The sequence below is a fragment of the Perognathus longimembris genome, chromosome 4 (genome assembly GCF_023159225.1).
Source record: "Perognathus longimembris pacificus isolate PPM17 chromosome 4, ASM2315922v1, whole genome shotgun sequence".
Classification (NCBI taxonomy): Eukaryota; Metazoa; Chordata; class Mammalia; order Rodentia; family Heteromyidae; genus Perognathus; species Perognathus longimembris.
Genome location: NC_063164.1, coordinates 68992445 through 69011104, shown reverse-complemented (window position 1 = coordinate 69011104; position 18660 = coordinate 68992445). Strand labels below are relative to the sequence as shown.

The window sequence follows — 18660 nt, the reverse complement described above, 5'->3', positions numbered from 1 at the left end:
AATTCTATCTGTGCATGTGAGTATTCATACATATGTAAGGTCCTTTAATCTTCTTCCCTCCTCAATACCCTCTCCTGATCCTTGGTCTGCTGATCCTCTCCCAGACAGTTCTCTTTTTACATTCAAGTCCCAGTGCCATTAGTACTATCATTATCATCATCATTTTAGAGTTATACTCCAAGGATGAGGGGAAATACAAAATTTTTCATTTTTGGGCTTGGTCAATTTCAGTTAACATGATCTTCTCCAGATGCATCCATTATCCTGCAAGTGATATGATTTCACTTTTCTCTATTGCTGAGTAATATTCCACAGTGTGTGTCTGTGTATATGTGTGATATTTTCCTTATCCATTCAGCATTGAACATCTAGCTGAATCCATAGTTTGATTATTGTGACTACAGCTACAGCAAAAATGTGTTTGCAGTTATCTCTTTAGCATATTTTTTATACTCCTTTGGATATATGCCCAAGAAAAGGGTCATAAGGTAGGTCTATTTTCAGTTTTTTAGAAGCTTTTCATACTGATTTCCATAATAGGTATACTAGTTTTTCCCACCAATAGCATATGAATGTTCTGTTTTCTCCTCCAGTCTTATAGGCTATTCTGCCTAGGCTGGCTTTGAACTCAATCCATAGATCTCAGTTTCCTGACTAGTTAGGATTACAGATTTAAGCCACCAGCCTATGGTATAAGGATTCTTTGTGAGCCAATGACAAGGATGATAGCTTATGCATGTAATCCTAGCTACTCAGGATACAGAGATCTGAGGATCATGATTAAAAACCAGCCACAGTAGACAAACCTGAGAGACTTATTTTCAACTAACCTCCAAAAAGCCAGAAGTGGACTGTTGCTCAAGTGGTACAGTGCCAGCCTTGAGCAAAAAAGTTCAGGGTTAGGCCCTGAGTTCAAGTCACAGATCCAGCACATGCACACACATGCACACACACACACACACACACACACACACACACACACACATTGTGGTAGAATCTTCTGAATTATCAAAGAATAGTGGAACCATCACTTGTTATCTGAAATAATAAGACAAAGCTGAACTTCCTTACTATAGTAATAGATCTCTATCAGTCAGGTAGAATCTCTGATCAGAGTAGATTATAGGAATAAGGGTTTGGAGGAAGTATACATTTGGAAGATGTATGGAACTCTGGAGGTATGAATAGGTTAATCTCATTCTTCAAAAGCTTGGTTATGCTGGGTACTGATGATACCTGTAATCCTAGATACTCAGGAGGCTAGATCTGAGAATAATTGTTTGAAGCCAGCCCAGGCAAGCAAATCCAAGAGACTCTTTAGCTCCAACCAACTACAAAAAAAGGTCAGATATGGAGGTGTGGCTCATTCACAGAGCACTAGACATGAGTAAAATGCCAAGCAAGAGCAAGTGGCTCTGAGTTCAAGTCCCAGTACTTGGTCCTTTGAGTTAGACTGTGGATGGTTTGGTATACTGAGGTGGGTTTTGCAATGAATTCATCTCTGTTTAGTTAATTTCAGAAGAGGGATTACTGGCATCACTAACTATGCCAACTGACTTAATTTAAATGGTTCTGGTTGGAATTTGGCTCTATGGCTACAGAACAAGCTGTCAAGTTTGTGGGTCTTTTTTTTTTTTTTTTCCCAGTCCTGTGGTTTGAACTTAGGGCTTGGGCACAGTCTCTGAGCTTGATTTTGCTCAAGGTTAGTGAAGGATTGATCCCCCCCCACCCCCCACTCTGTTGCCTCAGGCCCATACAGATACCAGGCAGGAACCTCAATGTGAGGGAACCTGCTTTGATATGCAGGCAGGACATCTCACCTAGGCCCAGCTGTAAACAACCCTTTGTGGGCCAAATGGAAAAGCCCCAACTTCCTAGACCTAGTGGTGCTTTCAATAACCTGCCTCCTTGCTAGGACCCCATATAAGTCTGGTCCCAAATTCACCCCCTCGCACAAGCTCCAAACCCCTGGAAGGTCTGTGCCCATGGCTGTTCCTCAATAAACAGTCTTCTCCTGTTGATGATAGAGTCCAGCCCATTCCTTTTCCCAACAGTTAGCACTCTACCATTTGAGCTACAGCCCTACTTCCAGCTTTTTCTGTTTATGTGGTATCAGGGAATTGAACCCAGGACTTCATGCATGCTAGGCAAGCACTCTATCACTAAGCCACATTCCTGGCCCAAGTCTGTGAGTTCCTGTTTTGTTATTGTTCTACCTCTGAGAATGGAGCTCTAGGACTTGTGAATAATAGGCAAGCACTCTTCCACAGAGCTGCATCCTCAGACTAAAAATGTAGTCTTTTTTTCAGATTGCAAATTTGTAAACAAAAATTGTTTCTAATCTATGGCCATGTCCTAACTTCAGTGGTTATGCTCTTGAGTCTTCTTCGTTGTAGAATAGTTTCTCTGCTTTCCTTTGTCTTCAAACATTGCCATTTGAAAGGGTCAGGCCTCTTCCTTCCTTCCTTCTTTCCCTCCCTTCCTTCCTTTCTCCCTCCCTCCCTCCCTCCCGCCCTCCCTCCCTCTCTCCCTCTCTTTCTTTTTTGGTAGGTTGTGGGGCTTGAACTCTGGGCCTGGACACTGCCCAAGGCTAGCACTCTACCACTTGAGCCACAGTGCCACTTCCAGTTTTCTGGTGGTTAATTGGAGATAAGTCTCACACACTTTTTCCTTCCCAAGCTGGCTTTGAAACATGATCTTCAGATCTCAGCCTCCTGAGTAGCTAGGATTGCAGGTATGAGCCACCAGTGCCTGGCTTGGCTTTACTTTATAAAACATCCTTCAGGGGCTGGGGATATAGCCTAGTGGCAAGAGTGCCTGCCTCGGATACACGAGGCCCTAGGTTCGATTCCCCAGCACCACATATACAGAAAACGGCCAGAAGCGGCGCTGTGGCTCAAGTGGCAGAGTGCTAGCCTTGAGCGGGAAGAAGCCAGGGACAGTGCTCAGGCCCTGAGTCCAAGGCCCAGGACTGGCCAAAAAAAAAAAAAAAAAAAAAAAAAAAAAATCCTTCAATATAAATTTTTCTTGCTTCATGGATAGATTCAGATTAAGGGATGGACATCTGTCTTGAAAAAAAGTGTATGGCATCTCTTCTTTGTATGTATACATCTCTTCTTTGAAGGGATTCCCCAATGTCAATGATCAAACTTTAATGTGGTCAGTCTTAAAGATCTTGAGCCTGAGTGATTAAAACATAACACCAAGGGTGGTCAAATGTGCCAGGTGTGAGAATTAAAAAAAAAACAAACCACAACAACCCCCGCCAAACCCACTTATCCTAGAATAATGTTAACTCAAACATTGCCTTTTATCAAATATACCCATGATGTCAAAGAGCTCAGTGTGTCTCCCTTTGAGAACCTACTCTTTGAGTTTGCCTCTGTCTTTCTGCTTGCTTGCTAACTTGGTAAAGCTCTTCCAAGTTTTCTTTCTTTTTATTTTTTGAAGCATTGAAAATGAGCTTGCTCACAGCTGCCTCTGAACATTACGTAAATTCTGCTATAGGAAAGCTGTGTTCTGATGTTTCTGCTACCAAAGAATACATAGAATAGCCCTACAATAAGCACAAACAGCTTGACAATATGTAAAGTATTCATAAGATATAAGGCTTTTTCCCCCAAGTTTTCTTACCATTGTGTTTTGTTCTGAAATTCTGCGATTGAGGTCAAGGACCTGGGACTAAGATTCCCTACTTCTAAAGGGAAACATCCCAAACCCTCACTAGGACCCAATGACATCTTGAGTATAGCCCGTGTCATCATTGAAATCTCTGTTCTTTTGTATCAGCAACTGAAGTGCTGAGATTGCAGTTGTATACCACCACACTAGCCCGACTCATTGTTTTTGAAAAAGGGAAGGTTATGAATTGTTTACAACCTGACAAAATGAGAGTTAGGGCTGGAGAAGAAGGGTGGGCAGTGGCCCAGTCATAATAAGTTTTAAGTTTTGCCAAGAACTTGGAATTCATATTGTAACTAATTCATATTGTAACTAATTCATATTGTAACTAATGAAGATTAGAGGATTGTTGGCATGGGAATGACAATAATAAAATATTATGTAACATTTTAGGCCAATCATAAAAGCATACATTTGGAAAGGGTGCAGCAGATGAATATGCAGCCCTCCCCTAAGACTCTTCATCTGTGAAAAACTAGGAGAAAAATGAGTAGAGCAAACCCCTGCCCTAATACAATATAAATACTAGTCAATACAGGAAGATATTGAACACAATTAGTGATAAGAGCTGGAAAGAACTGGCCTTTTCCTGTTTATATAGTGCTGAGGAATCAAACCCAGGGCTTCATGCATGCTAGGCAAGCACTCTACCGCTAAGCCACATTCCCAGTCCCCTCCCTTCCTTCTTTCTTTCCTTCCTTCCTTCCTTCCTTCTTTCCTTCTTCCTCCTTCTTCCTCCCCCTCTCCTTTCCCCTCCTATTTCTTCTCCCTCCTCTGTGTGTGTGTGTGTGTGTGTGTGTGTGTGTGCATGCGTGTGTTGGTTTTGAGGCTTGGATTTAGGGCTTGGGTGCTGTTCCTGAGATTATTATTTTTTTTTTTTTTTGCTCAAGACTAGTGCTCTACCACTTAAGTCACAGCTCCACTTCTGGCCCTGTATTGGTTATTTGGAGATAAGAGTCTCATGGACTTTTTCCTGTCCAGGCTGACTTCAAACCTTGATCCTAAACTTTCTTTTGAACACCTATTATGACTGAAACCTAATTCTGGCAGTCTTATCTACATACTTCATTGGCTATTTGTTTTTGTTGTTTGGAGACAGGGTCTTGCTATGAGCCCAAGCTGGCCTTCAATTTGAGATCCGATTGTCCAAGCCTCCTGTGTTGTAATAACAGGCTTCTGTCATCACATCCAGGTTTATCCACTGTCTAATAACATGTGTGTGGGTGTGTATGTACTTTCCTGCCTAGGCTGGCTTTGTACTATTACTCTTAGATCTGTCTCTTGAGTAGCTAGGATTACAGGAGTGAGCCACCAGTGCTAGACTAGTTTTCTTTTTCCTTTTTGACATTGAGGATCAACCTGTGGCTTTGTGACAACTAGGCAGGGGCAGGTGCTCTACCATTGAGCTCCAATCTTTTTTCTTTCTTTCTTTCTTTTTTCTTTCTTTTTCTTTTTTGCCAGTCCTGGGGCTTGGACTCAGGGTCTGAGCACTGTCCCTGGCTTCTTTTTGCTCAATGCCAGCACTCTGCCACTTGAGCCACAGCACCACTTCTGGCCTTTTTTGTATATATGTGGTGTTGAGGAATGGAACCCAGGGCTTTATGTATACCAAAGCATGCACTCTTGCCACTAGGCCATATTCCCAGCCCTTTCAATCTATTTTTTAAACTGTATTTTTTTTTCTTTTTTGGTACTGGAAGTTGAACCTAGGATGTTGTGTTTGCTAGGCAAGTGTTTTGCCACTGAGCTACATCTCAGCCACTCCAATCAATTTAATTTTCCTTTAAAAAAGTACAGTTTATTCAAAGCACAAAAAATGTGCAAATTTCCCTCCAAAGTTTAAAGAACATGTTAGCCTGCACTTAGAACATTCTCAGCCATAAGGCCTTTCTATTTCAACCAGACATATCTGTTCACCATTATAAGTTTCATTTCCAGTCTAGCACCAGTGGCTTATGCCTATAATACTAGCTACCCAGGAGGGTGAGATGGGAAGATTGAGGTTGGAAGTCAGCCTAAGCAGGAAAGTCCAGTGAGACTCTTATTTCCAATTAACCAGCAAACAAAAAGCCAGAAGAGGTGGTGTGGCCCAAATGGTACAGCAGAAGTCTTGAGCAAAAAAGCTGAAGGACAGTGACCAGGTCCTGAGGTCAAGCCCCAGTATCAGTACAAAAAAAACCCAAAACATATTAGAGCGGGGCTTGCCTACCACTATAAGGCCCTGCATTCAATTTTGCAAACACAACAACATACCAAGTACTGAGTGCTTAGTGGACATTTTGTATACAGGGAGGAGAACACTGTCCAGGCTTCCAGGCTAATAATTGTATTGTGTGAGGGATGAGGACTCAGAACCTCTGGGTCTGGAACCTGACGTTGCAGACAGAAAAACGAGGTTGCCTTTCAGTGCCTGATTTAAGGTTGACCCTCCTGCCAGTTATGGAGAAAGCTTAGAAGTGTTTGAAATGAGGTACAATATAACCATATTGAGAAACAACTGCCTGAAGGTTAACTGTGCTTCTTCGAAGGGTGAAGCCCTGGGTCAACTCAGACCCAGGAAGCAACATAGACTCTAAACAGAAGAATGCAGATCCTGTGGGTTGGGGGGGTTGGGTGAACTCTGTAAATCTAAAGAATCACATGATGGAAGGGCAGGGCCCAACCTCCGCAGAAATCTACACTTCAATGGGGCCTAAGTTTCAGGTCTTTGTCATGTACTGCTTTAGACCTGAGAACTCTAACCGGCTCCCACTCGGGGTGTACAGTTTTCTAGAGGAAACTGAGGTTTAGAAGGATGAATTTGGTGTGGTCACTCGACCTGCCTGCCTAAGATGTCGCTCTTAGCACCCACCTAGAATCGTATGGGACTGGGGGTGTAGCTCCCAGATAGAACATTTGCAGGCTCAAAGCCTAGGGTTGGATCGCTAGCACCTCAAAAACCAGCAACAATAACAGGCCTGTAAACTGTTATCTTTTATCCACTGGGCTCCCCTCTTCCACGAAGCACGAAACTCGGGACTTTGCAAACTTAGCCTGGAGGCGAACTTTCCGGTGGGGCCCACTCCCGCGGTGAATTTGAAACCCTTTACTTTAGGCAGAACTCCCCCCACCCCCTCCAAAGTGGCCGGAGGGGCAGGGTGGGGCCAGAGGCCCCTGGCTGGGAGTGGGAGGCGATCGACGTCCGCGGCGCACCGCAGCCGGCAGGATTGGCCCGAGCTTCTCCCGCCAGGCCTTCCAGACTCCCGCGCGCTCCAGGCCCCGCCTCCCGGCGCCATCTTGGCCCTGGCGGGAGCAGGCCGCACGCGTGAGTAAACAGTGCTTGCTGGGAAAAGTGGGGCGGCGGAGGGTGCATCCGGGTCCCGCGGGGCTGCAGCCTACAGAACCCGGTCTCATTCGCCCACCGTGGGGGTAAGTAATCCTATGCGTGCCAGTAGGCCGAGACCCCTCTCCGCCCCCCCTCCCCGTGGCGCCACCTCTGACCTCTCGCGGCGCGCGCGGCCCCGCTCCCCGAGCTCCCGCCCCCTCCCCTCTGCTCCCTCCGTGGAAAGCTTGCCCGGGAAAGTGGTGGCGGGAGGGGGGCCGGGCCGGGCGCGCGCCGTGGGCCCGCGTGCGAGAGGCCGCGCTCCGCCGGGGCGCAGCTCGGGGCTGGAGCTCCTGCGCCCCGGGCTGCAAGGTGGAGACGCCGCGGCCGGAGCGGGGGCTGGGCGGACGGTGCAGGTGTCGGGGTCGGGGACCTGGACCTTCCGCGCTCGGGGCGGAAGGTCGGTCACTGGCGTTTCTTACCCGGCCGGGGCCCTAGGGAAGCCGACATGACGACCCCAAGACCCAGCCCCCTCGCGCCGCTCCTGGAGACGCTGGAGGACCCTTCCGCCTCCCCTGGGGCGCAGACCGACGCGTACCTGACCCTGACCAGGTGAGGCCGGCGCGGGGCTGCAGCCCGCGTGGACATTGCAAAGGGGGCACGCGGAAGGTCTTGGTCCAGTGTTTTAAGCCTGGCAGGGGGACAGGATGCCGGGATTGCAGACCAGTGGGTTGCTGGCCGGGGCTGGGGGTGTGGGGGTGTTGTAAATGACGTTTCAGGGCGCCTCAAGTGTTGCACTGAAAGGTAGGAGCCCCTCACCCTACACATCAGGTGAGGGATTTTAAAAAGTTTCAGCTGCAAAGAGTTCGGGAGAGGAGTCGTTTTCGGGGTTTCCCGATGCATTAGGCAAACAGCAACCCAGGATTTTTTTTTTTTAATTAGACCAATGACCTGATAGTTTTCTGGATGGTGGTAAATAATTTTTTTTTATAATAACAGTAAAATTTGACAAGCGATTCGCATCCCGTCCTCATGTATTGAAGCTGTCAAAACTGAGTATGTTGTGGAGTCAAAAAGTCATTTTAATGGACTTACCACCTCTACTGTACATGTGTTGCATTATATACTCTGTATATCTATCCTTAAGTACCGGGTGGATTCATTTTAGAGTATTTGAATGTTATCTTTAGAGCGGTTTTACAGATATTTGAAGCAGCGCGTACAGTACTTCTCTTTCTGCCTTTTGCCTAACCTTGTGTTCTGTCTTTTAAGTCGTATGACTGGGGAAGCAGGAAAAGAAATCATTGTACAAATGGAGAAAAATCTTCCTCGGCTGTGTGAAGTTTTAAAGGTCTGTATTTTTAGTTTACTACATTAGAAAGTTTGAATCCAAAATAAACAGCTATAGTATTTACTGGATTATTGTATCTTTTTGCTGTTGTTGATTATTTAAAATTTATCAGGTACTCTTGATTACAGGCAACCTCCACTTAGGGATTTTTCTTTTGGCTGGTCCTGGAGATTCAACTAAAGTCTTGGGACTTGAACTCAGAGCCTGGGCACTGTCCCTGAGCTTTTTGCTTGAGGCTAGCACTATATCACTTGAACCACTGTGCCACTGCCACTTCCATCTTTTTCTGCATAGTTTATTGTAGACTTTGTTGCCTGGTCTTTGGCTTTGATCAACCATCTTCAGATCTCAGCCTCTTGAACATTACTGGCATGAGCTACTACTGGCACCCAGCCTCCACTTATTTTTTAATTTCAATAGAAGTTTACTACTTCTTCCAGCGTCTTCTGAATGTTAGGCAAATGTTCTGCCTCCTATAGTTGAACACCCCAGCTGGTAGTCTAGTCCCTTCCCTACAGATCAAGAATTGGCTTAATTTCCCCAAAGTTAACCATGTACATCTGAATCCAAAGCATTCCAGTTGGTATTTCTTGCTTGCTGTCAGTACTCTACAACTTAAGCCATCCTTCTAGCCCTGTATTTTGCTAGTGAATTGGAAGTGGAATCTCACACTCCCAGGCCTTTCTGCCTAGACTGGCCTTGAACCTCCCTCCCACTTCACTGAATTTCAGAAGCTTGAGATACCCTCCAGTGAGGAGGAAAAGTTCTCACTTGACAATATAGGGGATTCTTGATCTTCTTGATCTTCCCTAACATTTCTTCCCCCCACCCCAATGCAGTTTTTTGGTATACTCTATTCTGTGCAAAGACTGGAGCCCAGATAGCAAAATGACACTGTCACTAAGCAAATCCCCAGATCCTAACAGCATTTATGGGGACAGAGTAGTACTTGGGCTCTTAGGGCCATATTCCACATTTCAGCAGAATATTTGATATTGAAGTATATATGCCATGTTGATGGCTCATACCTGTGATCCTAGCTACTCAGGAGGCTAAGATAAGATCTGAGGATTTGAAGCCTGTCCTGGCTGGAAAATCTGAGACTTATCTCCAGTAAACCTCCAAAAAGCTCAAAGTAGAGCTGCAGCTCCTGTGGAGCTTGGGCAAAAAAGGTCCAAGGACACTGCTCAGGCCCCAGGAGCAGCACACACAAAAAAGTAGCTCAGGTCCCAAAAAGTGACTTGTGTAGTAGAGTTCCAGCCTTGGGCTGAAAAATCCAAGTGAGAATAAGAGGTCCTGAGTTCAAGCCCCAGCCCTGAGACAAACAAAAAGCTACATACGTTTATGCATTTAATATTTAAAAGCATATAGGATCAGGAACACTGTTGTGTGCATTTTTAGCTAGGTTGTTTCTGAGTAGGGTTTATATTATATGACAAGCCAGATTAGTTAAGCTTGGTGACTCACCTCTAATTCCAGCTCTTCAGGAGGTAGAAAAGACTCCACCTTAACAAATTGAGTATCCTACCTAGAGGCCATGGATGGGAAGACTGGCCTGGGGCAAAAACCTGCTAAACCTATTTGAAAAATTTAATGGCCCAAGTGCCTGCCCAGCAAGCTGGAGACCCTGAGTTCATACCCTAGTCTCACCAGAAATAAAAATAAGTTCCTAATGAATTATTTGGAAGCACATAGAAAGTAATTAAGAGTACAGTCAACACAAGCAATCCATTTGAATTAAATGATAATTCCTTCAAAATCACTAGGTTTGTTACTGTTGAGAATTGTGCTGAGAATTTGTAATAACATTCTTTTTTTTTTTTTTGGCCAGTCCTGGGGCTTGGACTCAGGGCCTGAGCACTGTCCCTGGCTTCTTTTTGCTCAAGGCTAGCTAGCACTCTGCCACTTGAGGCACCACTTCTGGCCATTTTCTGTATATGTGGTGCTGGGGAATTGAACCCAGGGCCTCATGTATATGAGGCAAGCACTCTTGCCACTAGGCCATATCCCCAGCCCTGTAATAACATTCTTGAACTGTTGGAGTGGGATATGATTCAGCAGTAGAGGGCATTCACTAAATCCTCTCTCCACTGCCAGAAAAAAAGAACCACTGACTGATTTCAAGTAAATGCCTTTCATTAAAGTTGATCACAATCATTTGCTAGCTATTGTCTCTAGAGCATAGTACCTCTTAAAGTCATAAACCTTAAGTGATTTTTTTTTAACTGAACAGGTTCCTATAATATCTTTTATATCCTGTGGTTGGGTCCTGTGATTGATTTGTTTAATTACAAAGGTGCCCTTGGCACAACTATTGAAGAATCTGGATCCCTGACTTAGTAAGGGTGATTGAAGATACAAAGTATGCACTTTGGGGTAGGAATTGGTACAAAAAAACAGTGGCTAAAGGTTGCATGGATTTGGGAAGGGGAAGGGGAAGCACAGGAATGGTGAGCCAAAGGATGATCCAACTCAGCAGTGATACTCACTAGATACTTAAATTGGAAATGAACTATACAACTTGGGGGGAGTGGTGAAAACTGTGCATGAGGGAGGGGTGACACTATTCAAAAGGAAATTACTAATTACCTAACTTATGTAACTGTAACCCCTCTTTACATCACCTTTACAGTAAAATTAATATATACATATGTGCATGTGTGTATATTTATATACATATGTACATATATAAAGGTTTCATGGAATTAATAGTAAATGTTGAAAGATACACTGGGCTATTAGACTACTTGGGACACCTGTTTAGTAGTGGTTAGGCTTTACATTTTAGGATGGTAGGGATTATTTTATTTTTTGTGTTAGTACTGGGGCTTGAACTCAGGGCCTTACTCTTTTAGTTGGCTCATGGCTGATATTTCTACTACTGAGGAATAGCTAGTATTACAAGCTTGAGCCACTAGCACCTTGCTTTTTTCTGATAACTTAGCATCTTTAATGTGTTGGCTTTCTATTTGCTTTTACATGGATATAGATGTCCTTTATTTTTAATAAAAATGTTCAACAGATGATTATATAATACCCTCATCTTTGGATATAGATGTCCTTTTATATTTTAATAAAATGTTCTTTCAGTGGATGTTTATATAATTCCCTCATCTTTTCATTGCCAAGCTATTTACACTGGTTATCTTTTTAACCTATTCTCTAGGATTTATTGATTTAATCAAAGTGTAATGAACTTGTTTTGTATGTAATCGACTATTCTAAAAAATTCTCAAGTAATGTAATTTTTGTTTTTGTAGGAGCACATTTCTAGTCCAAACTCAGAGCTGAGTTGTGCTGCTCTTCAGGCCTTGGGGTTTTGTTTCCATAATCCCAAAATTACCATTGGGTTACCAGGTAAGTTTATTAGGACCATTATGTGATTTTAAAATATAAATAATATACTGCTAAAAGTACTGTTATTTCTGAACTAGTTTTATAACATGTAGTTTAGGATCCCCTACCCCTTCTGTTTTTGTGTCTGGGTACATAGACCAGACAGGCCTCAGATCCTTTTTATCTTAAAAGTGCTTGAGTTCCATGTTCCACCAAACCTGATGTAGGATTTACTCGTCAAAAGGTTTAGATTAAAATCTAAGCATGCTAGCTGGGACCATACATAGAACATGCTTAATGTGTTTGATCGCCAGTCCAAAATAAAATGTGGCTGTAATGAAAAATAAACAACTTTTTTCTGTTTTAACAGAACATAGCTGTTGTCAGTGAATACTAATTTATTGATTATTCAGGCATATGTGCTAGGGAACATGCTGAACTGAAAAGTTCTCACAATAATGGTAAATATGGGATAATTTGGGACCAGAAGTAGTAATAAAAGTGCAGGACCTGATGTTTTCCTGTATCAAGTAATGTTCAGCTGTTGCCACGATAAAAGCATGGAGGTGATCTTTAGAGAAGACCTCAGGAATGGTTAATGAAGGGTATCAGAGAGTTGTTGCTGGTTTTTTTTTTGCTGTTCTCCCTCTCCTCTTAGGGTCTCACTATGTATCTCAGGCTAGACTCAAAGACAACTTGCCGCAGCCTCCTGTGTTGGGATTACAGGTGTGCTTCACACCTGTATTCTTGTGTGTGTGTTCGTGCCTATGTTTGCGCGCACATGCCAGTTCTGAACTCTAGTGCTGTCCCTAAACTTTTTTTGCTCAAGGCTAGAGCTCTAACATTTGAGCCCTATCTCTACTGACCTTTTTGTTGTCTAGTTGGAGGCAAGAGAATTGTGGACTTGGTTTTTGTTACCCAGGCTGGCTTCCAAGCACAGTCATCAGATCCAAGCCTCCTGAGTAGCTGGATGTACCTGCCTTATATTTTGTGCCAGTCTTGCACCTTGAACTCATCTGGATAGTGTCCCTGAGCTTTTTTTTGTTCAGTGCTAGTGCTCTACCACTTGAGCCATAGCTCCACTTCTGGCTTTTTGGGTAGTTAATTGGAGATAAAGAGTCTGAACTTTCCTCCCTTGGCTGGCTTCGAACTATGATCCTCAGATTTCAGCATCCTGGGTAGCCAGGATTATTTATAAGCATAAGCCACTTGTGCCTGGCTAGTTGTTCCATTTTATATATAGAAGTATGAGTATCCTCAAGTAGTTTGTCATTTGGAGCAGAGATATAGGAGTCATGAAATCCTGTCAAAAATTATCTTGTACTTATTTAAGTTGTATAAAGTGTCTTTCTAAAACTTAATTTTACGGTCAAGCTGGTGTACAGAGGGGTTACAGTTACATTTTCTTGTCAAACTTGTTACCCCTTCTTTTTTCTCCCACTTTCCCCTCTAGTTTTAAGATTTTAAAGATTGTAAACTTCTGCATCACTAAAATGAAAATGTTTTCATTTTAGAGGAAAATACTAAGGAACTGCTTTTAAGAGTGAATGATGTTATTAAGAATTCAGAAAAAAATATGTGTACCAGGGCACTTTGGATATTATCCAAACAGACGATTTCCACTGAGGTTATTAGCCAATTGGTGAGTATAATTTTTATGTGTTTAGTATGTTACATGCCAGTTCAGAATTTCTTGATATTTGATTTGTATTTCGCTGTCTTCTAGGTATCTGGTATAATTGACACATTAGAAATACTACTTAATAAAGGAGAGCAGCATTCTGCTGTTATTGTTTATGAAGCATTAAATGTTATTATAAGGTATGTATTCAGATGCAATGAAATTTAGATTGTGTAAGTTTAGAGTTTAAGGACCGGGTTTTGGGATGATGATGATAATTATTGTTTCTTTGCATGATACTGCAGTTAGAACCCAGGACGATGTACATGTGTTTTTTTTTCTCTTTTTTTTTCATTCATTCTTTTTTTTTGCTGGTCCTGGGACTTGAACTCTTTGCCTGTGTGGTCAAGAAGAGTACTCTACCACTTGAGCCAGAGCGCCACTTTAGGCTTTTTTGAATAGTTTATTATCGATAAGAATCTCATGTAGGGTTGGGAATATGGCTTAGTGGTAGAGTGCTTACCTTGCATGCATGAAGCCTTGGATTCAATTCTTTAGTACCACATGAACAGAAAATGCTGGAAGTGGTGTTGTGGCTCTAGTGGTAGAGTGCTAGCCTTAGGGAAAGAAGCTCAGGGACAGTTCCCAAGTCCTGAGTTCATGCCCCAGGACTGGCCAAAAGTCTTTTGGAGATTCCTGCCGGGCTGGCTTTGAACCTGGATCCTCAGATCTCAGCCTCCTGAGTAGCTAGGAGTATAATTGTGAGCCACCGACACTGGTTTGACTTACTTTTTTGTGCTGGTCCTTGGGTTTGAACTCAGCACCTAGGTACTGTTCCTGAGTATATTCTACTACTTGAGTAGTTTAGATAGTTAATTGAACATTCCTGCTGAGGCCAGCTTTGAACCATGATCCTCAGATCTTAACTTATTGAGTAGTTAGGATTATTGGTGTGCCAATAGAGCTTTGCATTATTTTTTAGATGAAGTATTCTTAAATGGCCTGAATGGATGATCCTCTTGCATTAGTAGCTGGGACTTGTTTATTTATGATATAGTCTCTGTAGCTTAAGCTGCTGAACTTGGGGTCCTTCTTGCTTCAGCCTCCCAAATGCTATGATTAACATCCCTGAGCTACCACACCCAGCTGTTTTTTATGGTTTACTTATAAGGTAAACAGTAAAAGAATGTGGTGTCTAACCTAAAGATGGCTGGGCATTGGTGGTTTTCACCTCTAATCTTAAGTTCTTCAGAAGGCTGAGACCTATAATAAGATCATGATTGGAGACCAGGCTATGCATAAAAGGTGAGTCTCCAATTAGCAAAGTAGTGGACTGAGGCTAGGTGCCAGTGGCTCATGCCTGTAATCCTAGCTACTCAGGAGGCTGAGATCTAAGGATCCTGGTTGGAAGCTACCCCAGGCTGGAAATGTATAAGACTCATCCAGTTAATCACAGAAAGCTGGAAGTGGCATGGTGGCTCAAGTGGTAAGTGTGGTACCCTTAAGCAAAAGCACACAGTGCCCAGGCCCAGAGTTCAAACCCAGAACTGGCCCCCCCCCAAAAAAATGGACTGGAGGTATGGCTTGGGTATTGTGTCAAACATGAGGAAGAAAGCTAAGTGAGATTGTGAGGTACATACACCAAAAGAAAATTAAAAAGAAAACCCAAAAAACTAAGAAAGATGGAAGTAGGTATCCCTAAGTTAATAGTTTATTTTTGCTGAGTTTGTCTTTCAAGTCTGAGTTTCCTTTCTGCTAACATTGTAGTTTTAAAAGTTAAAATTAATTCCTGCTAATAATTCAGTTCTGGTATCAAAAAATAATGAAGACTCATAAGTTGGCTAGTGCTAGCTGGGAGCAGAGAAACACCTTTTTCTTATCCCTTTCTGGTCTTTCATAGGCATAACAGCACAAACTTGTTCTTATTTTTTTTCCTTTACATGCATCCATTCATTTTTTAAAGCTAATAAGCTATTTGCTTTACTTGGTGTTTCAATGCTATGATTGATGTAAAGATTATTTTGTGTGTGTTTCTGTGCCATAACAATGTTGGATTTCATTGGGCACTGGTGGCTCACACCTGTATTCCTAGTTACTCAGGAAGCTGAGATCTGAGGATCAAGGTTCAAAGCTAATCTCCAATTAACCACTCAAATAAAAAAGCTGGCAATGGAGCTGTGGCTCAGAGTAGTAGAGTGCTAACCTTGAGCGACAGTTCCTAGGCCCTAAGTTCAAGCCCCACAACTGACCCCCCCCCCCAAAAAAAAAAACTCCCACAACAATATGCAGCTATACTCAAAACAGTAGGGCATATTGTGCATTTTTCTGTTGTTTATTGGTTTAAATTTTGAAAATTAGATCAAGCTAATTTAGTGACTGAATTCTCTATCTTAGGCTAATAGAACAAGCACCAGTTCAAATGGGAGAAGAATCAGTGAGATGGGCAAAATTGGTCATCCCATTATTGGTTCATTCAGCACAGAGGATCCATTTACGGGGAGCCACTGCTTTGGAGATGGGAATGCCACTGTTGCTTCAGAAACAACAAGAAATAGCATCTATTACAGAGCAGCTTATGACTACTGTAAGTACTGCCTTATGTAAGGATTATCAGAACGCTGCATTAGGTATGCAGTAAGTTTCAAATTGACTATCAGCTCACTGAAGCAATTGACTTCAATAGAGGAGTTTAGCTTTGAATTAAAATGAAGATTTGGAGTGGGGATATAGATCATTGGTTGATTAAACATGTGCATAGTATAGGTTATGTGTCCTGGGTTTAAACCCCAGGACTACAAAAATAAAGAATTGCTTTAGTATAAATGGATTCTTTCTTTTAGTTCATTTTTACTGTAGTTTATTACATCTCTAGTATATGGTAGATATAAAAGGGTTATATTTCTGAAAAAGACTTGTAACTCATTTAATGCTGTTTGGGTTGAATAATAACAATAGATAAGATCATCTAGTTGGAACAGTTTCCTAGTTACATTGCTTCAGGTCTTAGGTGTACTGGGCTTTGCTCTTTTAACAGGTTTTTCTTTAGCTTGTTACATGAAGTGAATTGTTCTAGGCACTGATTGTAGTAGGCAACCAAAGGTTGTGGGCTCCCTTTCTAGTATAAGTAAAGAAATAAGGTATATATGTGAAGACCACTATGAAGTACAACACAGATAGGGTAGAGCAGGGGTGGGGATCATCTGGCCCACAGATCCTGTGAAGCCCATGAATGGAGTCACTTGGTTTGGTCTGAAGGGAAACAACCACAGGGAGAACTTCAAGTTTAATAAATCTAAGAGGTTTTTGTATACGTGAATGTACAGGGCCTGGATACCATCCCTAAGTTTTTGCTCAAGGCTAGCACTCTACCACTTGAGCCACAGCTCCACTTCCAGCTTGGTAGTGATTAGATAAGAGTCCAACTGACTTTCCCGCCTGAGCTGGCTTCAAGCTGTGATCTTCAGATTTCAGTCTCCTGAGTAGGATTTTGGGTGTGAGCCAAATATCTAGGCCCAAGAATGTTAGAAATAGCCAAATGGACCTTTGTCAGGAAAAATCTTCTCTTGAGATATATTGTGCCATCAGAAGGAAGAGTGAGGTGCACAAGCAAGGTAAAAATTAGGTCATCTGGGCTTAAAGATGTGCCTAGCAAGTGGGAGGTGCTCTTAGTGACTTAAAGTCCTGAGGGTAAATTGATTCTTGGTGAGAAAATCATTGCAAAAGGACTGACTGAGTTGGTGTTTGGAAAAGTTTTTTCCCTACAGCAAAGTCTATATTGATGAATGGCTTTATGGTCAGAAATACAAAATGAGCACATTAAAATTACTAGTCCAGTCTAGGTATTTCTTACTTGCTGTAAAATTATTATTTTGTGCTGGTACTGGCACTTGAACTCAGGTCCTTATGCTCTCACTGAAGCTTTCTTGCTCATGGCTGGAGTGTTACTACTTGACCAACCTGTCCAGTCATTTTGCTAGTAATTGGAGATGGAATCTCATGGGCTTTTCTGTCTGAGCTGGCTTTGAACTAACCCTCCAGATCTCAGTGTACTAAATATTAGCTAAGATTAGGTTAGGATTATAGATGTGAGCCACTAGCACCCTCCTTGTTTAAGTTGGGGTAAGGTCGTTTGGCAGAGAATGAGTTTGGGGGAATTGATTTAGACTTCCATATTGGGCAGTATTATCCTTTCCAAGATATTTAGTAAACATCTTACTTTGTTTACAGAAATTGATCTCAGAACTCCAAAAACTATTTATCAACAAAAATGAGACCTATGTATTAAAATTATGGCCTCTGTTTGTCAAACTTCTTGGAAAGGTAAGTGACATAGTTATTGTATAGTTTGTATTTTTAATTAGCATTCATTAGTTGTACAGATGGGTTTTTGACCATGTAGACAATGTATTCCAATCAATTTCATCCCCTCCATAATTCTCCCTTATTCTTCTCGTTTTCCATTTTTAATAGGTTTCCTTGTCTGTTTTCATACATGCTGGCAATCTACTTCAACCAAATTCATTCTTTGTTATCTTTGATAATCTACCCCTCTTCACTAGCATCCCCCCAAGGAGCCTGTTTCTCTTTCCCAGGGTTGGACAATTTTATGCTTTAATCTTCTTTGGGTTATCTCCATTATTTTTGCCTTACTAATTTTAGCTACTGACATGTTTGTCATTCTCACATTAGTCTTTGTGTTGCTTTTATGTCATTTGTAGACAGACAGTGGCAAAAAATTTTGAGTCACTCAGAAGTGTATTGTCTCAGCTTAAGGCGCCAGCAAGGTTATATTTCACTTTCATACCTTAAACAGGTTTGTTTCCTAGTCTCTAATTTCAGGTGCTATTGTGGTTATTTTTAGTCACTTAACCATTAAAAGTTCAAGTATCGGTGGCTGTGTGTTGTCTAGCTAATGTTCTGGGGTTTTGTTTGGGGGGGGGGGGGGTCAGTCCTGGGGCTTGAATTCAGGCCCTGGACACTGCACTGTCCCTGAGCTGCTTTTGCAGTTAGTACTCTACCATTTGACCCACAGCACCACTTCTGTCCTTTCTGTTTATGTGGTACTGAGGAATTGAACCCAGGGCTTCATGCATGCTAGGCAGGACTCTACTACTGAGCCACATTCTCAGCCCTAGCTAGTGTTCTTAAGCACAAGAAGGCTATAATTTGCCTGTGCCGAATGAGTGTTTAAGCTTTTTTCTGACAGGATTTATAGTATGCTGCTGGCTTTTAGATCAGTGGTAGATATGTATTTAATACAGTGTCTTTAGAGAACCACGAAACAAGGTTGTCTATTGTAGAACAGTTGGCAAGAGATCAAAGAAACCCAATAGTATTTTGTATAGAATTGATGGCCAGTGTTTGCAAATT

At 42.3% G+C, this 18660-nt stretch overlaps 1 protein-coding gene across 3 annotated transcripts in view; it reads left to right on the top strand.

Annotated features, from left to right (window-relative positions):
- The first annotated feature begins 6946 nt into the window (after positions 1–6946).
- The window catches only part of Rif1 (replication timing regulatory factor 1), a 62895-nt gene continuing 51181 nt past the window's right edge, over positions 6947–18660 (top strand). For all 3 annotated transcript variants that reach the window (XM_048345484.1, XM_048345485.1, XM_048345483.1), the window contains exons 1-8: positions 6947–7089; positions 7481–7594; positions 8255–8333; positions 11594–11690; positions 13184–13311; positions 13396–13490; positions 15685–15874; positions 17518–17610. In XM_048345484.1, coding sequence (XP_048201441.1) covers positions 7491–7594; positions 8255–8333; positions 11594–11690; positions 13184–13311; positions 13396–13490; positions 15685–15874; positions 17518–17610 — 786 coding nt within the window. In that variant the 5' untranslated portion in view covers positions 6947–7089; positions 7481–7490. The remainder of the gene's footprint in view (positions 7090–7480; positions 7595–8254; positions 8334–11593; positions 11691–13183; positions 13312–13395; positions 13491–15684; positions 15875–17517; positions 17611–18660) is intronic.